The 26,969-nt window shown below is 37.2% G+C and overlaps 1 protein-coding gene across 1 annotated transcript in view; it reads right to left on the bottom strand.

Annotated features, from left to right (window-relative positions):
• Positions 1–26,762, bottom strand: part of Tspan13 (tetraspanin 13) — a 29,927-nt gene extending 3,165 nt beyond the window's left edge. Inside the window, exons 1-5 of the mRNA XM_076835207.1 lie at positions 26,618–26,762; positions 3,351–3,518; positions 2,631–2,711; positions 1,915–2,028; positions 486–599 (exon numbers count right to left, since the gene is read on the bottom strand). Coding sequence (XP_076691322.1) covers positions 486–599; positions 1,915–2,028; positions 2,631–2,711; positions 3,351–3,518; positions 26,618–26,680 — 540 coding nt within the window. The 5' untranslated portion in view covers positions 26,681–26,762. The remainder of the gene's footprint in view (positions 1–485; positions 600–1,914; positions 2,029–2,630; positions 2,712–3,350; positions 3,519–26,617) is intronic.
• Positions 26,763–26,969: the final 207 nt, after the last annotated feature.

Below are 26,969 nucleotides of genomic sequence, written 5' to 3'. Positions count from 1 at the left end.
ATAGTAAAAACATATATTCATGAAGACTTAATAACAGAGGCAACTATAAGTTTTGGAAAGCCAGGAACATAGGAGAATGGAGGGTAAAGTTGCAAGACAATTTTTCAAAGCATTCCTTTATTTATGTATATATATATATATACACATAATTTATATATTAAATAATATAAATATGCAACCTATTCCAAAATTATTTTAAAATTGAAATTTATCATGCAAAGAAGAGATCCTAGAGATAATTCAGACTATTCAGACTTATCTTATTTGCCCATTAAATTTTACATAATGGAAAACAGATCAGATATTTTACACTGTCATAAAGTTAAGGCTAGATTGATGGGATATTCTGATTCCAAGCCAGGGGTCCTTTGTTACATTGTAAAAATCAGTTGACCCACAGTAAGGTGCAATACCATATTCTCTTACCATACAAAACAGGACTCCCTATGACAAGAGGGAGAAAATACTGAGGATTTTGCACATACCTCTGTAAAACTGAAAAAGAGGCCAATGCCACCCACAAATCTCAAAACTTCTCCAGCATATTCTCCTATTATTGGAGCACAAAGCGAGCACTTGTGGCTGCTTTGAAGACAGCTCTGCAACAATTAAAGAAAAGACATGTTATTTCAAACTACATTTATAAAGAGCATATACAAAATGCACACGCACACTAAATTAGGGTCTGAGCATGTTACATCCAATTTGGGGCATTGGTGTTTTAGTGGTATGCAAATTTTTAAGATAGTCTCCTCATGTACATGCCCTGTATTTGCTTTGCCCTGTGACTGGGACTTGAGAACAAGATTGGGGAGACACTCCCACATTTAGGCTGCATTCTATAATACCACTGCTTAACAGAAGGAACAGAGAAAAGAGGGTAGTTCTATATTTCCTCACCTTGGAAGTGTTTAGCTGGCTAAGAACCCCACTTTAATATAGATCACTCTTCTTCTCCTGTCCTGATATGCTTCAAAAACCACATTATTTATATACCTCCTCTAAATGTCTAAGACTGATCATACAGTGCTCTTTTAACATGTTGAAGGAACAGTCAAATGAGAAAGAATTAGGAGTGATAAACCAAAGCTTGTTTATCTGACTGGGCCCTGGAATATTCAGCATTTTCAGGATATTGAGAACAGGCAAATGCTACAAAATGTATATGAAATACGATAGTTATATGTAAAGCAATTCTGAAATACAATTCAGCACCAGTGTTGTGGGAGGGCCTCACATCTAGGAAGTAAGGTTCGGGGCTCAGCAGGTAGAAGATATAAAACTCAATTAGGACAGTAGACATGCTTTATTCAGAGGTGGCAACATCCTCCAGCCTATAGCTAGTTCCATTTTTCCCCAGTCAGTTCCAGTTAGCCCCTCAGTTTTTTCATAGGCCCCTTTTCTATGCAGGCCAAACAAAGAAGGCACACTGCCAACAGGTTACATAAGTGGGAGCATGCTCACAAGCAAAATGTCTATGACCTTGAGTATATACGCTGATTCAGAGTGTTTGTGGCCTAGACTAGACAAGCTCCGTCACTTATGATTATTAAAAGCCACTGTCAGTTTCATCTCATATTGAGGTGGCAATAAAAGTCTTTCCCAGCCATGTCCAACTGTCCAGGGACATAGACTGGATTCACCAGGGTTGTCTGGTAGCAGAACTGACAGGTACCTCCGTGACCATAACATAGCTGGTTCCCAGTCCTGGGTATACACTAAAAACACCAACCTGCCAGAAGCTTCAGTAAGGAAGCCTAACTATAATCATTTGGGGCTTGCCTCAATAATCAGAAAGCCTATTTTTTATGACAATTATTATTCATTTGTATATAATGAATTTATACACACACACACACGCACACACACACATACACGCACACACTTTATATATACTGTAAACTTTGGACTTACAGCCAGACAGGTGTCATTTGGGTTAAAACTTCGGAACCCACAGCAGTTTAAATTTCTCTGGATGTCATTTCGAGCACTTGCTGTATTGTTCCAACCAACCTCCAGAAGCTGACTCTAGGAAATGCATTTAATATGCATTAAAATGTGTCATCTCTGCATCAATGTGTAAAGCTAGAGCCCACAGCTTTTAGTATTGAGTGTACAAAATATCCTACAAGACCATCAAAACTTTTCAAAAACTAAAGCGCTATTTCTACGAATGAAGAAGTCTTAATTTTCAGATGCAAGTTAAAAGAAGCACTTGCTTCAAAGGCATAATTCTGAATGTAATGAGATAGAGTTTCTGTTGTTCCAAGACAGAAACCCATATTTCTCTACAAATTAGAGCTAGAAAAGAGTAGTTGCTAGAATTGAACCACAAATATTTTGGAGCAAATGTTTCACTACAAAGTGGTGGGTAAAGGCTAGATAAACATGCTTTAACAGTGCTAAATTTTACCCAGTGAGATCTAAGGATACAAAATACAGCACACCTCCTGGTATCGTCAACTCTAATCAGTCCCACTCACACAATCAGGAACAGGAGAGCACAGGTCTCCAGAGTGAAACAGCATTCTGGGCAAGAAGAAATGCTTTACACTCCAACCATTTCTCCCCCTTTTTTCATACTCAGACTAAGTAGTATAATAAAGTAGCAGGAAAAAGTATTTGCTTACCTGTTGCTCCTGGTTCAGGGCTAAACAAGCACAAGAGACAGAAAACTGAACAATAAATACAAGAAGGAGAATAATCATATACTGAAAGTTAAATGTTAAGGACATTTCTGAATACTCTTAAAATAGCATTAATCAGTGGGTACTGGCACACTTTAAAATGCACTGGCAGCAGTTCACCCAAAAAATAAAACAAATGGTGCTTTGAGAAAGTTCGAGAAGGATATGTATACAGAAAAATAAAATTGATAATTATATAAATAAAAACACTTCTATCAGAATTTTATCCAAATTAAAAAGTTTTACATACATGAAACAGAAAACAAATATAGACAAACACATATAAGCTTTCTTAATTTTTGTCTAAAACATGCACTGTTAAATTCTCAAACATTATTATATTGGAAAAAACCTAGAGGTTCAGCGAATCACTTCAATTTAACTAAATTAGCAATACATAAGTAAGATTATAATGAACTTGCCGAATACGGTCCAAAGTGACAAGGAGTGAGTGGGGACATGTGAACATACAATAACTTAACCCTTAGAAATGTTCCTAATATTGGTAGAACAAATGTGTGCACCAAGCTTCCTGGGAGTTGCTTTCTGCCAATTAATAATTTTCTAATAATGACATTAAATTAGCTGGAGTCATCAAAATAGTAATCAATAATAAGAGCGCAACCCAACTGGTGTACAAGTCCCAATTTTAAAAAAGGATACAAAAAATAGCAACACCTGATGGTGTTTCACAGCTCCGATCAGCCCCACTAATGCAATCAGAAACAAGAAGATGCCCACTGCAATGACCACACCAACCACTCGGAGACTGGAAATCAGCCCGAAGCCAATGCCCCAAGCAGCAATTCCAATAAGCAACAGACTAACCAACTGCAAAAAAAAAAAAAAAAAAGGAGGGGGGCACAGGGAGGAGAGAGAGAGAAGGGAAAAAATGTCAATTTCCATAATATCAACATTTTTAAGGTTAATTAGTGCCGCAGTCTGGCTGGGCACAATTCAGGAGCCACTTGTCAAAAGAAACTAACTTTATTTTTAGAACCACACACCACACCACACAGCTCCTCAGGAAAAACCCTCAGGGCCCAACTGCCACCACCAGCTTCCCACAAGCCACACACCCCAACAACCTCTTCCTCCCACAATCCTCCTGCTCTTGAGGCCGATTGGCTGGGTCGCATGGGCGGAGCCAAAAAAAGTCCCCCAATGAGCAGCTCCGTGGTCTGAAAGGGCAGGGAAACAGCCCAATGAGCATCACCGCAGAGGAGCCAATCAGCTAGATGTTGCTGGGGCCGCTGTGAGCCAATCATCAGCTGGCAGTCTGAAAGTTTGCTGGGGCCCCTTCAGCTCATCAGCTGGCAGTCTGAAAGTTTGCTGGGGCCCCTTCGGCTGTGGCTCTCAACAAATTAGATCTTATTATCAAAAAAAAAAAAAAAAAAAAAAAAAAAAAAAAAAAAAGGAGGGGGGCACAGGGAGGAGAGAAAGAAAAGGGAGAAAATGTCAATTTCCATAATATCAACATTTTTAAGGTTAATTAGATCTTATTATCTTTCAAATAATTGCTAATATTCAGTACAATGGTCCCTCAGTATCCACAGGAGATTGGTCCCAGGAACCCCCAAAGATATCAAAACCTAAGGATCCTCTATTTTCATGTATAATGGTGTGATAATTTTATATAACCTCTGAACACACTCTGATATACTTTGAATCATCTCTAAGTAATACTTGATACAATATAAATGCTACATAAATAATTGTTATAGTGTATTGTTAAAGGAATAATGACAAGAAAAATGTTTGCCCAAGATGCAATTTGTTTTCTGAATATTCCTAATCCACAGCTGGTTGAATATGGAGGGATGACTGTCCTAGAAGACATACAAAGGGTTTCAGTGGATATTGTTTAAATAAATTATATTAATTCTCAATATGCTTTAGACTAACAATAATCTATAATAGTAACAGGGAGCCTCAGAAGTCACCTGATTTACTTAAACCTAAACACCTGCTACCTAAGTTTATGAAGTAATGGCATACATAATACTCCTAGATGTCAATATACCTCAGTCCAGTATTATCATGTCTTCACACTCAACTTGCTAACTGGACTATATCCCTCTCCACCCTCTCAGCTCCCAAAAGACTGACTGAATCTCTCCCTCCTCTGGCAATGTACTTGCCTTGAGTTTGGTTAGACTGTTTCCATTACTACACTCAACATTGTTTCCAAGCCTCTCTCCAGGAGTAAGGTCACTTCAGAGTAAGGTCCCATGTTTACCTCCATGTATTTCCAGAGCTCATCAAAGGCCCTGATCCCTGGGGAACACTCAAAAGTTGCTCCTAGAACTGTCACTGAAATGAAATGCTTTAGATGTACGTAAGAATTCATAGAGAGAGGCAGAAAATGCTTAAATCTCCAAAAGGATGAAAAGCATGTGAGAGATTTTTAGCTACTTAGAATGAAACAGCATTCTGAGCAAGAAGAAATTATTTTATACTTGAATCACCAGGTAAAGAGGTTGAACACATGTCTAATTGATTAGAACCTGTAAAATTCAAAGTTACATTCATTTCTTTAAAATAACAAAGACTAACTGATAGAAGATCGGCTTAATCAGGTATCAAGGAAGGGATGGAGAAGGGTTGAAGAGCAGGAAACTTGAACAAGCACCTTCCATGTACTTGTGATCAACCACGTACTGGAGCAATAGTGATGAGTTAATACCGAGTTTGGAGGAATCAAAATATTAAAAAATATATTTTGTAGCACTACTTAAAGGCCTGGTAGAGTCTGTTTAGAAATATAAAAATTACCACTTAGTCAAATGGATCTTTTTCTGCTCAGATAAAGAATTTTTCATATGTAAAATACTAGTTTATTAGACAAATTATACAATTACTGGTCTATTTAGCAAAATTGCTAAATACTGTACATTTATTTCTATTATAATCCAAAATTGTAATTTTGTATTTTTGCCATATAGGAACAACTTAAGAATAAAAGAAATCATCTGTAACATGATAAAATCAAGCTTCAGAGCTACAGACTCGGTGGTCTCCACTGCAGCAGGCATACACACAAAGCATTCATTTTTAGAGGAACAGGGGAGTCAAAAAGCTCTCACAAACTTTGACACTCCAGAAATTTGTCTAGTGCCTTCCTCAACTGCTCCTTATCAGCAAGCCCATTTGCTTCTGTTTCATTTTTATCATCCTCACCCGTCTTCTCACAACTTTAAACAATTTGGGATGGAGAAAAAGTCCTCCGCCCCTTCACAAGTGAGCTTATTTCTGACTTTGTGATTTCCAAATATATCATATTTCCTTTCACGAGGTGTAAAAGGCAGAAGCCTGAAGGAGGTGTGAAGGAAGAAGGGCTGGAGATGCTGGGATGGGCCTCGCCTTCAGGAGGTGACAGGGCTATGCTTAGCATCTTGGTACCGAACAAGGGAGATGGTCCACACTTGCACATATTAGAGTAGCTTAGCAGTTATAGATCTCCAGAAAAATAGAAGCCGGAGGAGATATCTATGTTTATATCTAATTGTCAAGAGAATATGAGAAAGGGAGAGACAGAGGTAGAGAAATTTTGAAGAATTGGCTCATACAATTGTCAGGACTGGCAAGTCAGCAATTTGTAGGGCAGGCCAGCAGGGTGGAAACTCAGAATTTCTTCTTCCTCAGGAAACCTCAAAGGTTGCTTTTAAGGTTTCCCACCAATTGGATGAGGCCTACCAACACTGATTGCAAATGTCAGTCATACCTACAAAATGCCTTCAGAGCAATCTCCAGAGTAGGCTTTGAACAAACAAGTGGGCACCAGAGCCTATCTACAAGCTGACACATAAAATTAACCATCCCTTGGCTGGGGCTGTAGCTCGGGGTAGAGTGCTTGCCTCGCATGCGTGAGGTACTGGGTTCAATCCTCAGCACCATATAAAGATAAATAAAGATATTGTTTATCTACAACAACAACACAACAACAAAATTAACCATCCCTCTGGACAATAGAGTCCTGGATGCTTATTTACAAGTTCTATTAAATTCATGAACTACTAACTCTCTATTTCATAGACCACCACTTTATTTTTCATCTTAGTCTTAGAGACAAAAAAATAAATAAATCAGAAATATGAATAATCTGATATCAAAAAAATCTAATGCCATAGAATCCTTTGGAAAACCATACAAAATCCCTACTATGTAAGTGAAATTCTTAAACATTAAAAATATTAAAGGTTAAATATTCTTAAATGCTAAATTAAAAGCCAATTATTCATCAACAAATAGCATATACCAATTGTGTTCTAAACTCCAGAGACCAGATATCCCAACTACAACAGGAGTCAGCAGCTTCTCTTCAAATGGCCCAAGATTCAGTATTTGGCGTTGCAGATCATATGGTCCCTGCCATAACTATTCCATTTTGCTATTGTATGCAAATAATATTGTATGCAAGCTGAAACAATACATAAATGAATAAAAAAAGGTTATATTCCAATAACATTCTATTTTTAAACACTGAAAATTAAATTCACATAATTTTCATGTATCACAAGTTTTTTCCACCCATTAAAAGTGTAAAACTGTTCTTTGCTAATATGCTATTTAAAAAAAAAAAAAAAAATAGACAGTAGAATAGATTTGACCCAAAGGTCAGCACTTTGAAAATGAAAAATTACAATGGGACTAGAACTAATTGTTACATCACACATTTTTTTTAAAATGGGTCACAATATAGGACAATAATCTCCTCCCCCCCAAAAAAATCCAAATAAATAGGTGAAAGACTACAAGAGTGAGAAAGTAGAGAGTAAATTAAAAAAAAAAAAAAAAAAAAAAAGCCCACTGTGAATATTATCTTATGTAGTAAAAGAATGAACACTATTTATATGGCAAAAGATGTGACTAAATTAAGGATCTTAAAAGGAGGAGATTATCCTGCATTATCAGATGGACCCTCAATGTCATTGAAAGTATCCCTATGAGAATAGGGCAGAGAGGATTTCTGAGTAACACTCACACAAAGGAGGTGATGTAAACAAACTAAGGAACAAAAGGCAGAAATTGATGTAGATGCAAGCCAAAAAATGCCTGCAGTCACCAAAACACAAGATGCAAGAAACAGATTCTCCCTCAGGACCTCCAAAGGCAGCCTCACCCTGCCAGTACCTTGTCAGACTTCTGGTTTCCAGAACTATGAGAAAATACATTTCTGGTGTTATAAGGTTTGTGATAATTTGCCCCAACAGCTCTGGGAAAGAAATACAAAACAATTTTCACCTTGGAGTTGGACAAGTCAGGAACCTCTGTGACAGAAACTGCCTGATATTTTACTATCAATGTGATTCCAACTATATGGCCATGTTGAAACACTCAGGTATCTGTCAGCATCCTCCTCATAAACCAAACCTTTGAAACCAATAGCAGCATTTCAGCAAATGAGAAATCTGGTCAATTCTCACTTAATGGCCAACTAACAGGTTCATTAATGAGAAACTATTCCCCTTACCACTTTTTTTTTTTTTTTTAAGAGTCAGGGTCTTGAATGTTGCCCAGGCTGGCCCCAACCTCCTAGACTCAGCCTCCCCAAGACCTAAGACGCAGTCCTATAGCATCTTGCTCTGTAAAATTAATTTTTTTCAACCAAGGGTGGAGGGGAGTACTAGTCCAGTTCTCTGATTAGGCACATGAACATATCTCTGCTCTGATTCCCCCCACTCACCCCCAACAATAGAGAAAAGAAGAAGTTGTTCCCTTCTTTAACTGTGTAGGGATTCCTCACCAAGGTGATTCTGCTGTTTCTTCAACAGATTTTAGTACATCCTCATTACTCCTTCCAGGCAATCTTTCAAAACCATTGAAGATTCCTATTATTGCTTGAATAAATTACCACAAATGCAGTGACTTGTTAAAACAACACCAATTTATTCTCTACAGTTTCAGAGGTCAAAAGACCTGGAGAAGTTAACATTGCTATATCAGTCAGGCTGCACTCCTGAAAGTTCCAGGAGAGAATCTGTTTTCTACCCTTTCTAGCTTCTAGAGGTTTCCAGCATTTCTTGGTACACAGTCCCTGTTCCCCGTTCAAAGTCAGCAGTGTGGCATCTTCAAATCTCAGACTACAATCCACTGCTCTTGGCACATCTCCTTTTCTGACTCTGACCATTCTGCCTACCACCTATAAGAACTTTTGTGATTATATAAGTCTTATTCAGATGATCCAGAATAACCTCCCCATCTCCAAGGTCTCAGTTCAATCAAATCTTCAAAATCCCCTTTGCTATGTGAGGTAATATACTGGCAGGTTCCAAGGATTAGGATGTGGATTCCCCTGGAGGCAATCAGTACTCAGTCTACCACAGAGAGTAAGAACATGGGCAACTGAGTTACCCTAGAATCTTTCCTGCTACAAATATTTCAAAACCTCAAAGAAGATTGTAACATTTTATTGAAATATATATGTGAACTCGAAGTAACCATGGGAAATCCCAGAGATCAGAAATGAAAGGAGAACTGAAAGTTCAAGCTGTAAGCAGGCAACTGGTGAGGTGGGGCCATGAGCGTGTGGGGAAGGAGCTCCTAGATCAGAACAGTCCTTGAAGGAGAAGGACTTTGCTTTCAAGCCAAGCAGAACTAGGAAGTGGAACTGCGATCACATAGCTAGGAACTCCAAGAAGCTATTTTCTCAGTGTAAAATGTTATAGAAAAACAACAACTAAACATCCAGGAAGACAGCAAAGATTTTTTTTAGACTCTTCACAAAATCTACAAGAAAGAGAAGCACCACTCTATATTTGGAGTTTAAATGCATACTACCCCATGCATGCAGAAATTTTCATGCCAAGTATTTCAGATAAAAGCTGATCACAGATTGTGATGGCATTTTGTGGAAGAAAAACTCATAGAAGCAATTCCAAAATGACTCAGGAGGAACATTATCAAATGCCAACTCCAACACCATTCCCCAAAATTTTGTTAAAAAAATAATTATATACACCTATGTGTGACCATTGCTAACCTTAGCAAAAAACACAAAACCCATGAGAAAAAAATAAATAACTATGAGAGATGCAATATACACAGAACAATTAGAGTTTCCAAGAACTTTAAGAAATAAATGAGACTATATATACTTAAGCTAACTAAATAGATTTAAGAAGGAGGAGGAGGAGGAGCAACAACAACACGATTTGGCAAAAACAAAACATATTTTTAAAATGCACTCAAAAAACAGCCAGGGCTGGGGATATAGCTCAGTTGTTAGAGTGCTTGCCTTGCATGCCTAACACCCTGGGTTCAATTCCAGCACCACCAAAAAAAAAAAAAAAAAAAAAAAAAAAAAAAAAGCACAAAAAAGAAACATAGTAGAAAAGATAAAACATAAGTTAAAAAGAAAAAAAAAAATAACAATGGCCTTGAAGCAAAATTATTTTTAAGAAAAAGAATAAGAGTGAATACCTTAAAATTTCCGTAACAAATAGCTATCAAAATTTCAGAGCAAAAATCACACTCAGTGACAAAACATAAATACTTCCTTCAAAACTCAAGAATAAGTTCACCTCTTCTACACAGCACTGTTAGCAAGGTCTCAGACAACTGAGAAAGAGTGAACAGGAAAAAAAAAATGTGTGGGGCACAAGAAACACTGCTGCCATTATTCACAAATTAGCACAAATATGTAAACAGAAAATCCTAAACATTTGCCAATTACTAAAATTGATAAGAACCAGGAAAATTGCTATAACAGGATCAATATGCAAAAGTCAATAGCATGCTGATTCAACAAAAATATTTTAAAAATATTTTTCTTAGAATTCAACTTGTAATAGGCCCCCAGTGTACAAGGTACATACAAATAAATTTAACAAAAGCAGCATAAGACCTTCTGGAGCAAATTGTGAAATGAATTGAAGAACATGATAAAGATCTAAATTAAGAGCTATATCATGTGCATACAGAAAGGGACACTCACAACAGGGCACTAACTCATCCCCTTCTAACCCACAAATTCAAAGTAATTCTAGGCAAAATAGTAGGGTTTTAATTCATGTGGTGGAAAAAATGGCACAAATGAGCTGGGAACACTGTGAACATTAAGGATAAATGCCCGTATTTACTATACTTTTTTCAACCCTATACTGTCACCAGCTCCAGGTAGAAGAAATGTTCCTGGGGACAAATCATACCTTGCTAAGTCATTAAATCCAACTGTCCTGAACTATGCCTTTGACTTTTCACCCTATTCTGAAAATTTTATGCTTGATTCTGCATCTTTTGGGAATGCTTAATTCTTTAAACATTAGTAAAAATAAGTACATAAATGAAATTAAAAGAGCCAAAGAAGTACTGGGCACGATAGCACACCTATAATCCCAGTGACTTTAAATCCACTCTTTATCTAAGGCTGAGGCAGGGAATATCACAAGTTGGAAAACAGGCTCAGCAATTTAGCAAGGCCCTGAGTAACTTAATGAGACTCTGTCTCAAAATAAAAACTAAAAAGAGCTGGGAATGTGAGTCAGTGGTTAAGCACCTCTGGGTTCAATCCCTGGTACAAAAAAAAAAAAAAAAAAAAAAATCAAAAGTGAAGAAGTTAAAAACCATCCTAACAAAAGTCAGAACTTACTTTAATGGTTCAGTAATTAAAACCAGGACAGACAGATCTAAATAAGTCAACAGTGTGGTGTTTGAGAAAGCTGGAATTTTAAATCAGTAGGGAGATGCTTCAATTAGCAGCTCTGTGACAATTACTTTCCATTGTGAAAGAGGATAGGATTAGTCCCTACCTCCTCCAATCAATTTAACCCTAAATAATAGAAGCACAACTTGAAAGTTAAAAGAAAAAAAAAGTACACAGAATATTGTAATGACCTTGTAGTTAAAGAAATATTTTTAAACAAGACTCAAAAAGGCACACACTAATATGACATTTGATGTATGAAAAAAGTATTCTAAGTGTTTTACATTTATTAACCAATTTAATCTTTATAACAACCCTAGGAAGTAAGTGGTACTACAGCTTTCATTTCCTAGATGAAAACAAATTGTTCACAGAGATATTAAGTAACTTGCCCAAGGTTACACAGCAAGTAAGGGGTAGAAGTAGAATATAAACATAGGCTTTCTGGTTGCTGATTCCGTATTATTACCTACTGTATACCATGATATATGTTAATTTTTTTAATTTTATAAAATGAAAGATACAATAAATATAGGATAAGCCTAGGACTAAATATCTCCAACCCTTACAAATCAATTTAAAAAGAGAAAAAGCACCCTGAAGAGTCGTCAAAGGTAATAAGAGGTCATCCACTCAAGAAGAATCCAAAAGGACTACACATGGAAGATGTTAACACTCATTAAAAATCAGAAAATCAAAAACTACATCCACGTACATGAACTCACATGCACTAGATTGTCAAAAATTAGGTCCAAGGACTCCAAAGCCATGGGGATCCAGAAACCTTACAAACAGAAGTATGAACTGCTTTTGCTACTTTATAGAAAAATTTGGCAGGAAAGCTAAAGATGTATATCCCATATTAACACTGCAATTCTGTTTCTAGGTTAATCCCCAAGAGAACCATTGCATTTCACCAACTAGCTATACACCAGGATTCTGCCACAGCCTTGTTTGTAACAGTGAAAAGCTGAAAGCAACCTCAAACTCGTGATGAGGATTCATAGACTCTGGTATCATCACACAACAGAACCCCAAATGACTTTTTAATCTATTCCTATGAAATAATAAACTTCAAAAACATAAACCAGATAAGCTGTACAAATACAGATGAAACATACCATTTGTATATATTTCAAACACAAAAAACACTCAGTATTCTCTATGGAGTTCAATATGTGAAGTTGTCACAGATGTCATAAACCTACAGATATTGACTTCAGGACAATGAAGTCCTGACGAGGGGGAAACAGGCAGGAGCTGGAGAGGGGGCCTGTCGCGCCAGGGCAATCCTTCACCTTTCAAAACAGGGGCCTGGCAGAGCACCAGCATTTGCGAAGGCTCTCTGGTGGGTTCACAGGACTCAGCATGCTATTTTCTGTGCATATCAATTACTTTCTAATTAAAACTAGAAAAAAAAAAATTTTTTTTAATTAATTTTTATTTTTGGGAAAAAAATTTTAAAACTGCTTCTTATAAGAACACCAAGTCTAAATTCTGCTTTTTGGCTTTACTCTACAAATCAGTCCATTTTTTCCTCATCTAGTCTTCGCTCCTCCCATTTCCCATACCCAGTAATTTGAATGAAGATAGTCTTGCTTTTCTTTCAAATATTTTGTGTTAATTCCAATCCGAATCATCAAGTGTGGCCCACACTTCCTCCTCTAATTTGCTCCCACTTAAAAAAAAAAAAAAAAAAAAAAGCTTTCAAATGACGATGGTACATACAGACCTGAAAGCAGCAGGAAATAATTTCTTGAGTCTCCAAACATGTGTGACAAAAAGTCCATCAAACTTGGTCTTAAGTATGAACACACAAGTCATTTATAAGAGCCATCAAAGGTAGTATAGAACAAAGTCAACTGTCTAATCCAAAAACAAATTTTCTATCACTATAACAGTGAAATTGTATCAACATGAGCTTATTTGAGATGATCCATTTTCTCATTAAACTCCCCAAACATTTTTCATTAAAAAAAATTGAAAACAATGTATTTATGTGTAAGAGTGATATTTCTATGACACAACAAAATCTCCCAAATGTTCATAACTTGTTTAACTTTTTAAGTTAAAAATAGCATATAAAAACTTTAAATATGTCCCTAAGATTTGATTACTGGTATTTTATTAACTTTTACTAAAGGAGATCCTTTTAAAGATAATAATGAAACAATTTATTTCTGAGCAGTGGTAATTACATGTTATCATTGGTTTGCAATTTTGAAGAGGAGGTTAAAAGAATTCTTACAAACTAGTGATCTAAAAATTATTGATTCAAATAAAATTAATCCTAACTGCATAATTAAGAAGTCTAAGCTTGTCACTGTTACTTGGTAGTCAAAGGAACTGCAAAGAATCCTTTGTTCAATTATAATAACAGTTTCCTTATGAAACCAATTGTAATAGAAAGTAAATTTAGACCCATGACAAATAGTTTCCTTCCTTTGGGAGACAGAATGCTGATAAAAACAGATTATGGATCTGTTAACTCCTTGATAGTGATGTTTTTATGAGCAGGAAGCACCGACCTTTCCTGTTTTCTCTTTAAAACAAAGAAAAGTTGACCATATAAAAAGAGCTTTGAGAGAGTTAAAAAAGCTGTAATGCACATCACAGCAAGATTATAAAAGTGTGTAAAACTATTACAGCTTCACCAAGCAAATCCCAAAGATGTATACGGCAAAACTACCAGCTCATACAAGAGTAGATTCTGAAGGTAAATAAATAGAATCTCATGCAAGGGATATAAAGATCCTCAGCCAGTACTTGTAAGACAGCACAAAAACACAGAACCCCAGGACACAAAGGTACTTGGTCAGTCATCTTAATGTAGCCCTTCATTTTAGAGGTGAAGGCAACACAGTAGCAAGGTGACATCCAAATAATGCAGGGGTAGAGTTGTAGCAAACTTCCTGTTTGATGCATTTTTCCCTCCACATAGGATTATATCCTAGTGCCTAGCAATGTACTTAAGAAATAGTTAACACAATATCAAAAATGCCATTACAATGTATAAGAAACTGCAGTTCTTACTCTGTACCCAGATCAATATGTTTGAATAGCATCTTTTTAATTTACTTCCTATGGATTTGACTGCACAGTAATGTATAAAAGAATAATAAATCCCTCTTCTCATATGACCTTTACATTAGTTAACTACCAAATGTTATCTTACCCTTTTTGTGTTTTATTATTCTTTTATCTGAATAAAAAATTCTGCCACATACATCTACATTCACACACAAGAGTACACACTGGGTTACCTAGGCTGGAGGAGGAAGACATTCTCCTTAGAATGGAGAGACTTTATCTCTGAGGTCACTGTAGTAAACAAGAAATGTTTAAAACTAATCAACTATGTATTCATGCTCCTTTTGGATTGATACTTGAAATACTACTAAAAAAAAAAAAAAAAAAAAAAAAGAAAGAAAGAAAGAAAAGAAAAAGAAAAATAGGGCTGGGGATGTGGCTCAAGCGGTAGCGCGCTCGCCTGGCATGCCGTGCGGCCCGGGTTCGATCCTCAGCACCACATACAAAGATGTTGTGTCCGCCGAAAACTAAAAAATAAATATTAAAAAATTCTCTCTCTCTCTCTTTCTCTCTAAAAAAAAAAAAAAAAAGCATAAAAAAAAACTAAATTTACTTATCCAGGCAATACACACATTCTCCTTGTCAAAAAAATTAAAACGATTTAAAAAAAAAAGAAAAAGAAAAATAGATACACAAGGTTCTTTATTATCTAGCATTAAGTGTTAAAATGTTAAACCATGACACTGTCTTTCAAATAAAGAAAAAACTTCTAGAATATTCTAGAATTAAAGAGAACCAAACAATTGCTGCCCAGAAGAACAATAACCTTTGTAGTGGACACACGTCACTTTTGCAACTTAGTACATATATTTCTTATCCTAATGCTTTGACTTTTTTGTTGAAATAGAAAATAGTGATTACCAGAGCCTGGGAAGAGATGGGGTGAGGAAGGGAAGAGAAATATAGAGATGACTAATGGGTCAGGGGTATAGTTGGATAGGACAAATAACTTCTAATGCTTTACAGCACAGTACATTACCTATGGTTGACAACGATTAATTGAACATTCCATGATAGCTAGTTGAGGATTCTGAATGATCTGCATGATCTACATCTGAGGTGATGATGTCAATTTCTCTGATCTGAACATCACACATTGTATATATATATATGAACTGAAATGTCACACTGTAGCACATTAAATACCTATAATTGCTATGTGTCCATTTAAAAACCTTTTAAAAAATGTTTATAGAAAAGCTCTCTAAAGGTTCTTGATCCAAAATAAAAAAAAAAAAAAAAGGTGTTAATGAGCCACAGTAACATCCTAGGCCATATTTTTTCTCCAAACACTCCCTCGGCTTACTGACTTTACCTCCATCCTAAATTTTACTGCTGAGTAGGTCAGTGGTTATATACAGATTTGGAATTGAGGTTGAGAGAAGAGAGGAATTACAAAAAAGATGGGGAGATTTCTGTGGGTAATGAATATGTTTAAGGTCTTGAATTTGGTGATGGGGTCACAGACGTACACATATACCAAAACTTATCAAATGCTACACTTTAAGTCTACATGGTCAATAACACCTCAATAAATCTGACCCGCTCCCCAGCAAGACAAAACCTCAGAAGGAAAAGCATTTTAGAGCATCATCTTTCTTCTGGCATGAACAAATTCTGGTGCCTAAGATGAAAGCCACATGCCAAGTAGGACTGGACAGAAAAACAGATGGAGACTAGGTACATGACAGCATGCTTGGGTTGTGTACCTTGCCTGGGGGTTGCCCACCTCCTCACCTATTTCTCAATGGAAACAATGAACTTGACCATTTTAAGCAGTGGTATAGCTGGGCAGCTATTCTTGCAACTGAAATGTTCCTATTGCTGTCTTGAATGTGTCCTCCAAAAACTTGAAATGTTAGAAACAGGATCCTGAAATCCATGTTTTGATGATATCTATAAGATTTGGGGAGGTTATTAGGGTTAGATGAATTCTTGAGGGTGGGGGGCCTTGAGGAGGGGATTAGAAGCTTTATAAGAGCCAAGTGTCAGGGTTTGGGATGCTGAGGCAGGAAGAGCTCAAGTTCAAGGTAAACCTCAGCAAGGTTTAGTAAGACCCTGTCCTAAAATTTAAAAAAGACTAGGGATATAACTCAATGGTAGAGCACCCCTGAATTCAATAGGAAGGAAGGAAGGAAGGAGGGAGGGAGGGAGGGGAGGGGAGGGGGGAGAGAGGAGGGGAGGGGGGGAGGGAGGGAGGGACGGAGGGAGGGAGGGACGGAGGGAGGCAGGAAGGATTTTTTTAAGAAGAGGAATGGACCTGAGTTTGTATATACCCACTCTCTTGCCATGTGATGCCTTCCTCCATATTATGATGCAGCAAGAACTGAGCTTTCCAACCTTCATAACTATGAGGAATAAATTTATTTTCTTTATAAATTATCCAGTCTGTGGTGTTCTGTTTTAGCAACAGCAAACAAACTAAAACACTAATATGGTGGTCTTTGTTTAAAGCCAATCCAACTAGGTCATTCCTGAGCTGGTTACCCTTTGTTTCTTGTTTTAGGAAGAAACAAAGGGTAGCCAGCTCAGGAATTCCAGCATGTGAAAGGCCTGGATTACTCCTAGAGGTAATTCATTAGTCACTAATCCCCACCCCCATTCGTTGAATTCCTTTAAGGGGCCCTCTACCTGTTAAGCGCCCTTTCAATCAAGGCACATATTGATCTTATATTCCTAGCACCTGGCTATGTGCTAGTACTGAAGAGGTACTCAAGATATACTGCTGAATGAAAGAGCTCTAGATATGGCTCATTATACTTTAAGGATGGGCAAATGTTTATTCGCCAGCCTCTACAATACTTGGGGGGAAGAAATTCAGTCTGATAATGTCCCAGATTATTCTTCATAATACACAACCTATAAAAGTGATTTTCATTCTTTGATCAAATATCCACATTTCAAAAATAAGATGAAAAATCAGATTTGAATATTTCTTAAACAGCTAACTTTTTTTTAAATTTATTTTTCAGTTTTTGGTGGACACAACATTTTTATTTTATTTTTATGTGGTGCTAAGGATGGAACCCAGCGTCCCACGCATGCCAGGTGAGCGTGCTACCGTGTGAGCCACATCCCCAGCCCCAAACAGTTAACATTGCTCTGAACACAAAAGTTCTACTAGAATAAGTAAATTGCTAAAAAAAAAAAAAAAAAAAAAAAAAAAAAAAAAAAAAAAACCAACCACTTAAAATATTTCAAAACACTGGATTAGATGTTGTAATTATTCAAAAATGTTTTGCTAGCAATAAAGCAAGAGAGAAGTTACATTGGTAGTATAAGGCAAGAAAAATTAGGTCATTATTAAGATACAGAAGAACTATACCACCGAAATGTAATGCAGCATCCACTGACATGGGAAGAAGAGTGCCAGACCACCTTCCTCCAGATGCTTCACCATTTATGAGTAAACACGCTTGAAAACTAAACTCTTTCCTAAACTATTAAATGTGGAAAAATAAAAAAGCAATTCAGAGATCAAGCATGTGTTTCTATGATGCCAAACATCTGGATGGAAATGTGAAAACTCTATAAATAATCCAGATATTGCTAAATAGACAGTGTGAAAGCCAAAACCTCAGTTCTTCCATTGCTTTCATTCTTTAAATCATAGAAAAACCCCAAAGTGTTCTTGCACATATTTTTCTTGCTTATGGTTCTCCATAGTGCCATTGCTTTTATTTTTACTAGCCAGAAAACACAGAGCATCTAATAACTCTTGAAAAGAAATTACATAAAGGGAACTGAAAGTGAAGGATCCTGACTTGTCATTCTCCAAGATGTTAATGTTTGCAATGGCACTCACAGCTGGCAAGAAAGTTCCTATCCCACCCTACCTTTCCTTCTTTGAAGCAGTTGGTTCTAAATGACAAGAAGTGAAGGACAACCCTGCACTGATCCCTGCATTCAATTAACTAAATGCCAACCATATGCCATGGCTGTGCTGTACACAAAGGAAAGTGAGAATGACTGGGACACAGTCCTTACTGTTGACAGGCTTATAGGTATCTCAAGAAAAATAAAAGGGGTACCTGCTCTTTCCAATGACTTCATTGCTAAATTCAAGAATTAAGTCTTGGTCCTCATCTCAGCAGCAGCACTTGACACACATGTTCAATCCCACCTTCTTAACTCAGTTTGCATTTGGTGTCTAGGACACCAAACCCTACCAGGTTTTCCTCCTACCTGACCAACTATTCCTTTCTCCACTCCTTTGCAGAATCTGCTTTGTCTCCTAGACCACTTAATGGATGAATGTCACTGCTTCAATCCACGGCTGCCCTTTTCTATATAACCTCACTAACCTGTTGGTTTAATCCAATCTGAACTCTGTAAATAACATTCTCTATGCTGACAGCTCTGAATTTAAATCTCCTGACAGCCCTCTCACCTGAACACCAACGTTCTTAGTCTGTGCCACCTGACCTCTCCACTTGGGTACCTATTGGCAAAAAAATCTAATATTAAACCCCTGATTTTCATCCCAAATCCTGCTTCCCCGGCCCAGTTTATGGTGTATCCATCCTGCCAGTTGCTTAGGTCATAATCACATGTAATCTGTGACTCATCCCTTTCTCTCACACTCCATTTCCAATCCATCAGGAAATATTGTTGACCTCACCCTAAAGAAAGATATAGAATCTATTGTTACCATACTGGTCCAAGTCTCCATCATCTCAGGATGAGATGATGATCCTAAATTATATCAATATCCTTCTAATTAGTTATTCTGTTTCAGCCCAGGCTCTCGAATACAATTCTCAATAGAAAAGCAGACAATCTTTTATATAAAAATCATAGCTAGGCACAGTGGCACATGCCTATAATTCCAGCGACTCAGGAGGTGAGGCAGGAGAATCTCAAGTTCAAAGTCAACCTGGGCAATTTAGTGAGATACTATTTCAAAATAAAAATTTTTTTAAAATGAGGATGTAGACCAATGATAAAGAACCCCTGAGTTCAATCCCTTCTACAAGAATTAGATAGATAGAGAATCATCAACCCTCAGGCCAAACCTACCAATGGGGCCCCTTTTTGTTTGGTATACAAGCTCAAGTCCTTATACTACCCTCCAGACCATTTATATTCCAGGTCACTTAACTTCTCTGACCTCAGTTCTACCACTGTACTGCTGGTTGGTGTTCCAGCCACACCTGACTCTTCCGTCCCTTACATACACCAGGAATACTTCTCCATCAGGGTTTTTTCAAAGGCTGGTCCCTCTACCTGAAACACTTTCTCAAAACATTTATCCTTCATCTCCTTCGAACCTTTCTTCCAATGTGGTCTTCCCAAGAGAGCCAACTGTAACCATCATAGGTAAAACTCTATATCCCTTCTTCCCCATCAACTCCACTGCCCCACCATGTTCAATCCCTACATTCTGCTTCATTTTTCTCCAGGACACATTTTATGATGTACAATTTACTTATTTACTTATAATCCATCTGCTCCTATATAATTAAGCTCCATAAAGGGCATCTTGGTTTGTTTTGTTTTCAGCTATTGTTGCTCAATTAATATTTATGATTGGAAAGAATAAAAGAAAATGACTTAGGTTCATCTTATAACATATTTATATTAGACATCACAATATAAAGAACCCCAGCCCAAAAAATTATAGTATAATTTATAACTTTACTGGAATAGATTCGTTCATGTGAAAGGCTACAGAAAACTCCCAGAAGTGTTTAAAAGGTTGTCCAACAATGGAACAAAAAAGTACTTCAAGAAAAATTAGATTCTACAGTGGATAGAAAAAAAAGGATTTCTATTTAATATTAATTTTTAATCTACTGCTAACTTTCATGCTTTAAAATATCAGGCCATGGGTTAGGGGTGTAGCTCAGCATAGAGTGCCTGCCTAGAATGTAGGAGACCCTGGGTTTGATAACCCAGAAGCACAAAATAAATAAAAAGTGGATTTGGATTATTTCTTTTACAGTGTGGTAAAATGGTTTGTATGTGAATTCAGCTCAATATAAGAAAGAATATGGATCAGACCCAACCTTCCTTCACCAAAAACTCAAATGTGTTTGAAATGATGACACCCACTATCGGGGCATGGTGACTTACATTAGGACAATAAGATGTTCAAACCTCACTTTTCAACAATGGGCTGAATTTTCCCAAAAATTAATTATTTCTTTCTTTGGAAATGTCTTAAATTATTTTGTAGTTAAAATTTGTGAATCTCAGTAAGCTCATTTCAAATGAAAAATGACATGAATAGGACATTTTTGTTACTGTATTTTTTAAAACATAAGGTAGAAAATTTTAGGAACATATTTGGCACAAAACCAGATTATAAATATCAACATAATGATATCCTCTGAAAATTCCACCTTCTGTAAGTAGTGAATCATTTTTACTTAAAATGCAAGTAAATATTCAGAACCAATTAAATTCATTCATCCAGTAGTTTGAATGACAGAGATAATGCTACAAATCTAATTACATTAAAATATTAAACTAGAATAATTTTTAAATGGCCAGAATTTTAAAAAATGTCAACTGCAATAATTTGAAAGCAACTGCAGTAAGTACATTTTTTTTGTTTGGCTGAAATACTAGTATTTTTTTCATTTCAGTTATGACTGAACAAAAATTACAAATCTCCAGCATTCTAATGACCACATTAGGACTCAAAAAAAAAAAAAAAAAAATGCACAAAACTAAGTCTAAAATGTAAACCTTGCAATTCCAAACTTATACTTACCACACCTTAATAATTTTTTCTTAGAACTAAAAGATTTATTTCATTTTGAGGATATGAACTTTTTTCCTTTCTAGAGTCTGTTGACTTAACTGAAGCCTGAATGTGTTTAAAACCCCAGAGGGCTGGAGATATAGCTCAGTTGGTAGAGTGCTTGCTTTGCATACACAATCCCCAGCACCATAAAAAAAAAGAAAAAAGAAAGAAAGAAAGAAAGAAAAAAAGAAAAAGAAAAAGAAAGAAAAAAATTTAGATCTTGGGGACATATGCCTGTAACCCCAGTGGCTCATGAGGCTGAGGGAGGAGGAGGATAATGAGCTCAAAGCCAGCCTCAGCAAACATGAGGTGCTCAGCAACTCAGTGAGATGCTCTCTCTAAATAAAATACAAAATAGAGCTGGGGATATGGTTCAGTGGTTCAGTGCCCCTGAGTTCAATCCCCAGTACCAAAAAAAAAAAAAAAAAAAAAAAAAAATCCCAATAGTTTGAAAATCTTTTTATTGTAGCATGCTGATTTATAATTAGGAAATGTAAAATAATTCACCTTTTCCACCAGAACCTGTAACAACTCATTTTATTTCTGTAATATATCCAAAGCATTTATATACATCTTACTTTGACTGCAACTGCAAGAGGGGAGAATAGAAAATATTACTAATTTATAAATGAAGAAACTGAAGATGAAATAAAATAAGTTGTTTGTCTAAGGGGTGTAGAATTAGAAAAGTTGAGCTTTCTTCATAAATCTGATGATTTTTCTCTCCATAAATTAGTCTTTTTTTTAATCTGGAAAACATGGCACACTATATCAATTATAAAATGCATCTCAATTTCAGAAATATTAAAATGTAAATCAATGTGTCTCAGAATTGATAAAATGGGGGAGGGGAGTACCAGGGATTGAAATCTGGGTCACTCAACCATGGAGCCACATCTTCAGGGCTATTTTGTATTTTATTTAGAGACAGAGTCTCACTGAGTTGCTCAGTGCCTCGTTTTTGCTAAGGCTGGCTTTGAACTCAGGATCCTCCTGCCTCAGCCACTGGGATTACAGGCTTGTGCCACTGAGCCTTAAATTAGTATAATTTTTGATGAGAATTTTTTTCAAAATAATCAAAGATTTAGGGGGAGAAAGAGACAAACTTGGAGTGATTTTAGAAGAATGAACACACAAAAATAAACTTCTGAAATTTCCTTCGTGATTTTAAGATCATGAGTTATTTTCTGTTTTTTAGGTTCTTCTTTTTGGGAGGCAGAACTGAGGACTGAACCTACAGGCACTTTATTACTGAACTACATCCTCAGTCTTTTTAGTTGTTTTTATTTTGAGACAGGGTCTTGCTAAGATGCCTAGGCTGGGCCTTGAAATTGCCATTCTCCTGACTCAGCTTCCCTGAGCCACTAGGATTACAAATATGTGCCTCTGCAACTGGCTTATTCCTTACAGTCTTAATTAAAACCCACATATATTAACCCATTAGTATTTATATTTTTTTCACATACATTTTACATATATACTTCTTACATATGTGTGTGTGTATAAATATATATTTATACACACACACCATCCGTCAGTTCAACTCTTAAAGGTCCCAACGCAGTAAACACATTTTTGGTCATACTTTCAATTTGGTTCCATTTAACAAAGTCAGCTACCCAACTACTTTTCTTTCATTCAAAAAAAAAAAAGATCTTTATTCTCAGGTTAAGAAGTACAGGAGTTGTACTATAAAATTTCAAAATATAGGGCAGTGGATGTAGTTCAATGGTAAAGCACTTGCCTACCATGTAAAAGGCCCTGGGTTTGATCTCCATCCAACACCAGGAGAAAATAACAAAAAACAACAACCAAAAAAAAAAAAGAAAAACCTTAAAATGTTACATATTTTAATACATTTCATATTTTCCCAATAAGACACTATGTATATTTTTTAAAGTTCTTTTCCACTATTTGTCAAAATATTTTCAATCTAAAATATTCATATAAAAACATACTATTAAAATAATCATTTTCCCAAACATGTTTTATTTATATCCTAAATAATCTCAAAGAAATTACACACTAAATTCTACATTTTCCCAATTCAATCACACTTTTATTCCCCTCCCACAAAGACCTTCCCCATTCCTAAATTTCATGGCACCTAAACCCTTACACACAATTTCTTCAACTAAATGCTGACTTTTCCAAACAAGCATTCATGTTTGTATGTATTTATTTCCCACAATTTTTAGTACAGTACACACAGTAGGCAAATGTTTATAGACTAAATATAGTTCTTGACCTCATATGCACAAGAGGTTTGGCCAACCTCAGTGGCACACGCCTGTAAACCCCATGACTCAGGAGGCTAAGACAGGAGAATCATAAGTTCAAAGCCAGCTTCAGCAACTTAGTGAGACCCTGTCTCACAATAAAAAACAAAAAATGAGCTGAGGATGTAGCTCAGTGGTAAAGCATCTCTGAGTTAGATCCCTAGTAACCCATCCCTCAAAAAAGAGGCTTCATAAAAACATATTGATTTTAAAGCCCTGTTTGATTTGCTGCTGTGTTTCCAGCCAGGAAATAAAGCCTGTCATACAGTAGGCACTCAAACAATATTTGTTGAATGAAGAAACTTTAATCATCTTTAAATATTGGAAGTTTTGAAGCAAGTCACTTTCCCTGACAACACCATGAAGATGGATTAAGAGACTGTAACTTTCACTTTTTATTCTTACTTATAAATTATTTACATATACCACAATAATTTATGGTTGTTCACTACTAGGGATCTCCTTTAATAATAATAACTAAGACAGAAAAAAAATAACAATAAAAAAAAATCACCCATTAAACTTTCTCATAGTCATCAAGTATCCAAGACAAGTTTGGGAATGTTCCTTCCACCATGTTCTAGTGACATGTTTCTGGGCTAATCATGAATCTAGCACTAATCTCAGTTTCATCAGAAGCCTACCTGAGAATCCAGAGTCCAGTTGTATTGTCCTTAGTTCCTCAGAAAAGCGCTTCCACACAAGGAATGATGCCCTAGATAGGTCACGGTCTTTACACCTGCCATTCCCATAAGCAATCCTGGTTTTACTAATTCTTTTAGAAATGACCTCAAACCTAATCCTGCAGCTTTGAACATATTTTAGAGGCAGAGACCAAGGTAGGATTAGAACCTACAAAAGATTCTTTTATTCATGTTTTATAAATAAATGCCTTCCAAGTCCCTAAGTTCAACCCTACATCCACCCACCTCACATTTTTTTCATGTTAAAATGTTGAGAGAGAGGCCAAGGCAGATACAGAATCTAAATAATAGTTACAGAGTATTTCCCGCATCTACTTAAGACCTAGTTTAATTCTGCCTGTCATTCATCTCCAATTTAAACTGCCAAAGTTATTTTAGCCTATTCCCAAAAGCATAAGAAGTGGCCACTAATTCATTTTAAGAAATGTCCCTTTGTCTATCTAAAAAGTCTAGGGTTTGAAAGGACAAACCATTTTTATATTCCCATGAATTTCCAATTAATTTTTTTTGGTACCAGGGTCCAATTAAGTTTTATCACATAGCTATTAAATAAACAGAATATGCTTTGGAGGAAAATATTTAGAATAGATATTAGTATTAATATGTTCCTTTTTAAAACTTTTTATCTCCCTACTGTCCTGATATGCTATAAATACAACTAGAAATAATATATCTTAAAAAAGCAATAGAACTTGATTTAAAAATAACTTGCATGCATGTATATGTGTATGTGTATGTTTATATGTGTGTGTGTGTGTGTGTGTGTGTGTGTGTATATATATATATATATATATATATATATAAACATTACATAGACTCAGTAGACATTCTACTGTGTACAAGCAGACACTGTAAGAGTAAATGTCTGGTGAGCAGGGGGAAGCGTCAATAGGAGGGGAAAAAAAAATAAGAACACAAAATAGAATACGAAGTTCTAAGCAGACCATTCATGCTAATAAAAGAAAATACCTTAAGTGTTCATCAGCATTTATTTAACAAATAATAATAGGCATGCCTCAGGTGAAACAGGTAGATTTTGACAAAAAACTTGACGTGTATCCACAATTACAAGCAGCTGAACCACCAGATGTTCTAGGTTTTTTTTCCTCAAGTCAAGTAAGTACGATGTTGAGGAGATTCCTACTAACTAGCTAGAAAAGGATACTCTATGCCTGTTTTTGCCCTGCCTTCCAAGCTTTGCCATCATGTTCACAGGGGGGAAAAAAATGGTAAAATGACCCAACCTCTGTGTTGGTGACCACAAGACAGCCTCTCAATTCCACGGACGTAACCTAAGCTTGCACAGATGCCTAGCTCTCGGCTAATGCAGGGGAGCTGGGTTTGTTTTCAGGGTGGGTGTTGCAAAGCACCAGGTGTATTTATAGAAAGGAGCAAGACTATGATAGAGGGATGATGACAGAAGAGGAAGTTTCACCCAGTAGAGAGAGCCTGTAGAAAGATCTGGATTCCACAGAATAGGTCTCTTTTCTGATTCACCACTTACCAGCTATGAAAACGTATTAAAACCCTTTTTGGTCTGTTACCTTGTGTATAGAATTTAGACAACTCCCCTTACCTCGAATGGTTGTCAGGAAGTCGAACAAATATCGTGTATGAAACCTAGGATATGATACGCATGCAATAAACGTCAACTTGTCATCCTCTTGTCCGTCCAGAATTGCGCCTCAAAAATCACAAAGATAGCTTGCAGCGTTAAAACTAAGAGGCCTAGAATGGTTGGCAGAGAAGAAACGACTTGGGTGGAGGCTATCGTATTTACTGGAGGACTTCTCTTAAAATGGAGTTAGGATATTGATAAGCGGGGGAAGGGTGGGGAACACATGGAAAAACCATCAAGTATGAGCAAAACTGGCAATAACATTAACAAAAAGACAGCCCTTTATGTAAGCACCAAACTTCGGAAGCTGCGCATATCCTCAGAACCTACTCGGTGGCCTCAATTCAAATTACAAGAGCACGCAGAGCTAACCTAGAGGTACACCATCTGTACGCCCCCAGTCAGTTTCAGACCACGCCATTCAGCAAAACTGTCCTCAGACCCCGGGTGCTCTCCCGTCTCCAAGCCCGTTCCATATGGGTTCGGAAGCCAGGAGCTAGCGGCAAAAGGAATCGGGATGAGAAAGTGGGGAGGTCTAGTTAAATGCCTGAAAAACAAGGCGGTGGGTGAGGGGGCGGGGTGGAGCAATGTGGCAGAAACGCGGCCAGCTAGCCTGAAAGACCGCGGCTTCACAATGAGCCAAAGGAAGAGACTGCGACATGCGCCGGCTCCAGGTCCCGATGAGGGACTGATGGTTAGGCCGGGGGCGCGCAGAGCGTGGGAAGACGGGAAGTGGGATGGGGGGTGGATGGCTGGGACGAAGCGAATGCGTCTATGGCCAGACAGGGAAGACAAGAGGAGCCCAAGCAGGTGCAAAGCACCCAGGCCGGCTCGGGATACTTACCGTGTAGAGCAGGTTGAGGGCGCACAGGCAGTTCTTGGAACACGCGAAGCCCCCGCAAACCATCTTGGAGCCTGTGTTTGCCGGCAGCCTCAGGTAAATGCCACTCTAGCGGGGCCTTCCGAGAAGCCGCTTTGTCCTGGCCTTGAGGGCCTGGCCGAGGCTACACGGCAGCGCCGACGCGGGCTGGGGGCTAGGGACTGGGGCTGCAGTGCCCGGCACGCCCGCGGCTGCACAGACCCGCTGTGGAACCTGCGGCCGCCGCAGCTCCAGCGGGAGCCGGAGTCCCGCCCAGCTCCCCCGCCTCGCCCCGCGCTCTGATTGGCTGCTGGCTGGGAACAAAGGTAGAAATATG

Source organism: Callospermophilus lateralis, chromosome 1, assembly GCF_048772815.1.
Source record: "Callospermophilus lateralis isolate mCalLat2 chromosome 1, mCalLat2.hap1, whole genome shotgun sequence".
Taxonomy (NCBI): Eukaryota; Metazoa; Chordata; class Mammalia; order Rodentia; family Sciuridae; genus Callospermophilus; species Callospermophilus lateralis.
The sequence above is the reverse complement of the archived record's forward strand: the minus strand, read 5'-3'. Positions and strand labels throughout refer to the sequence as shown.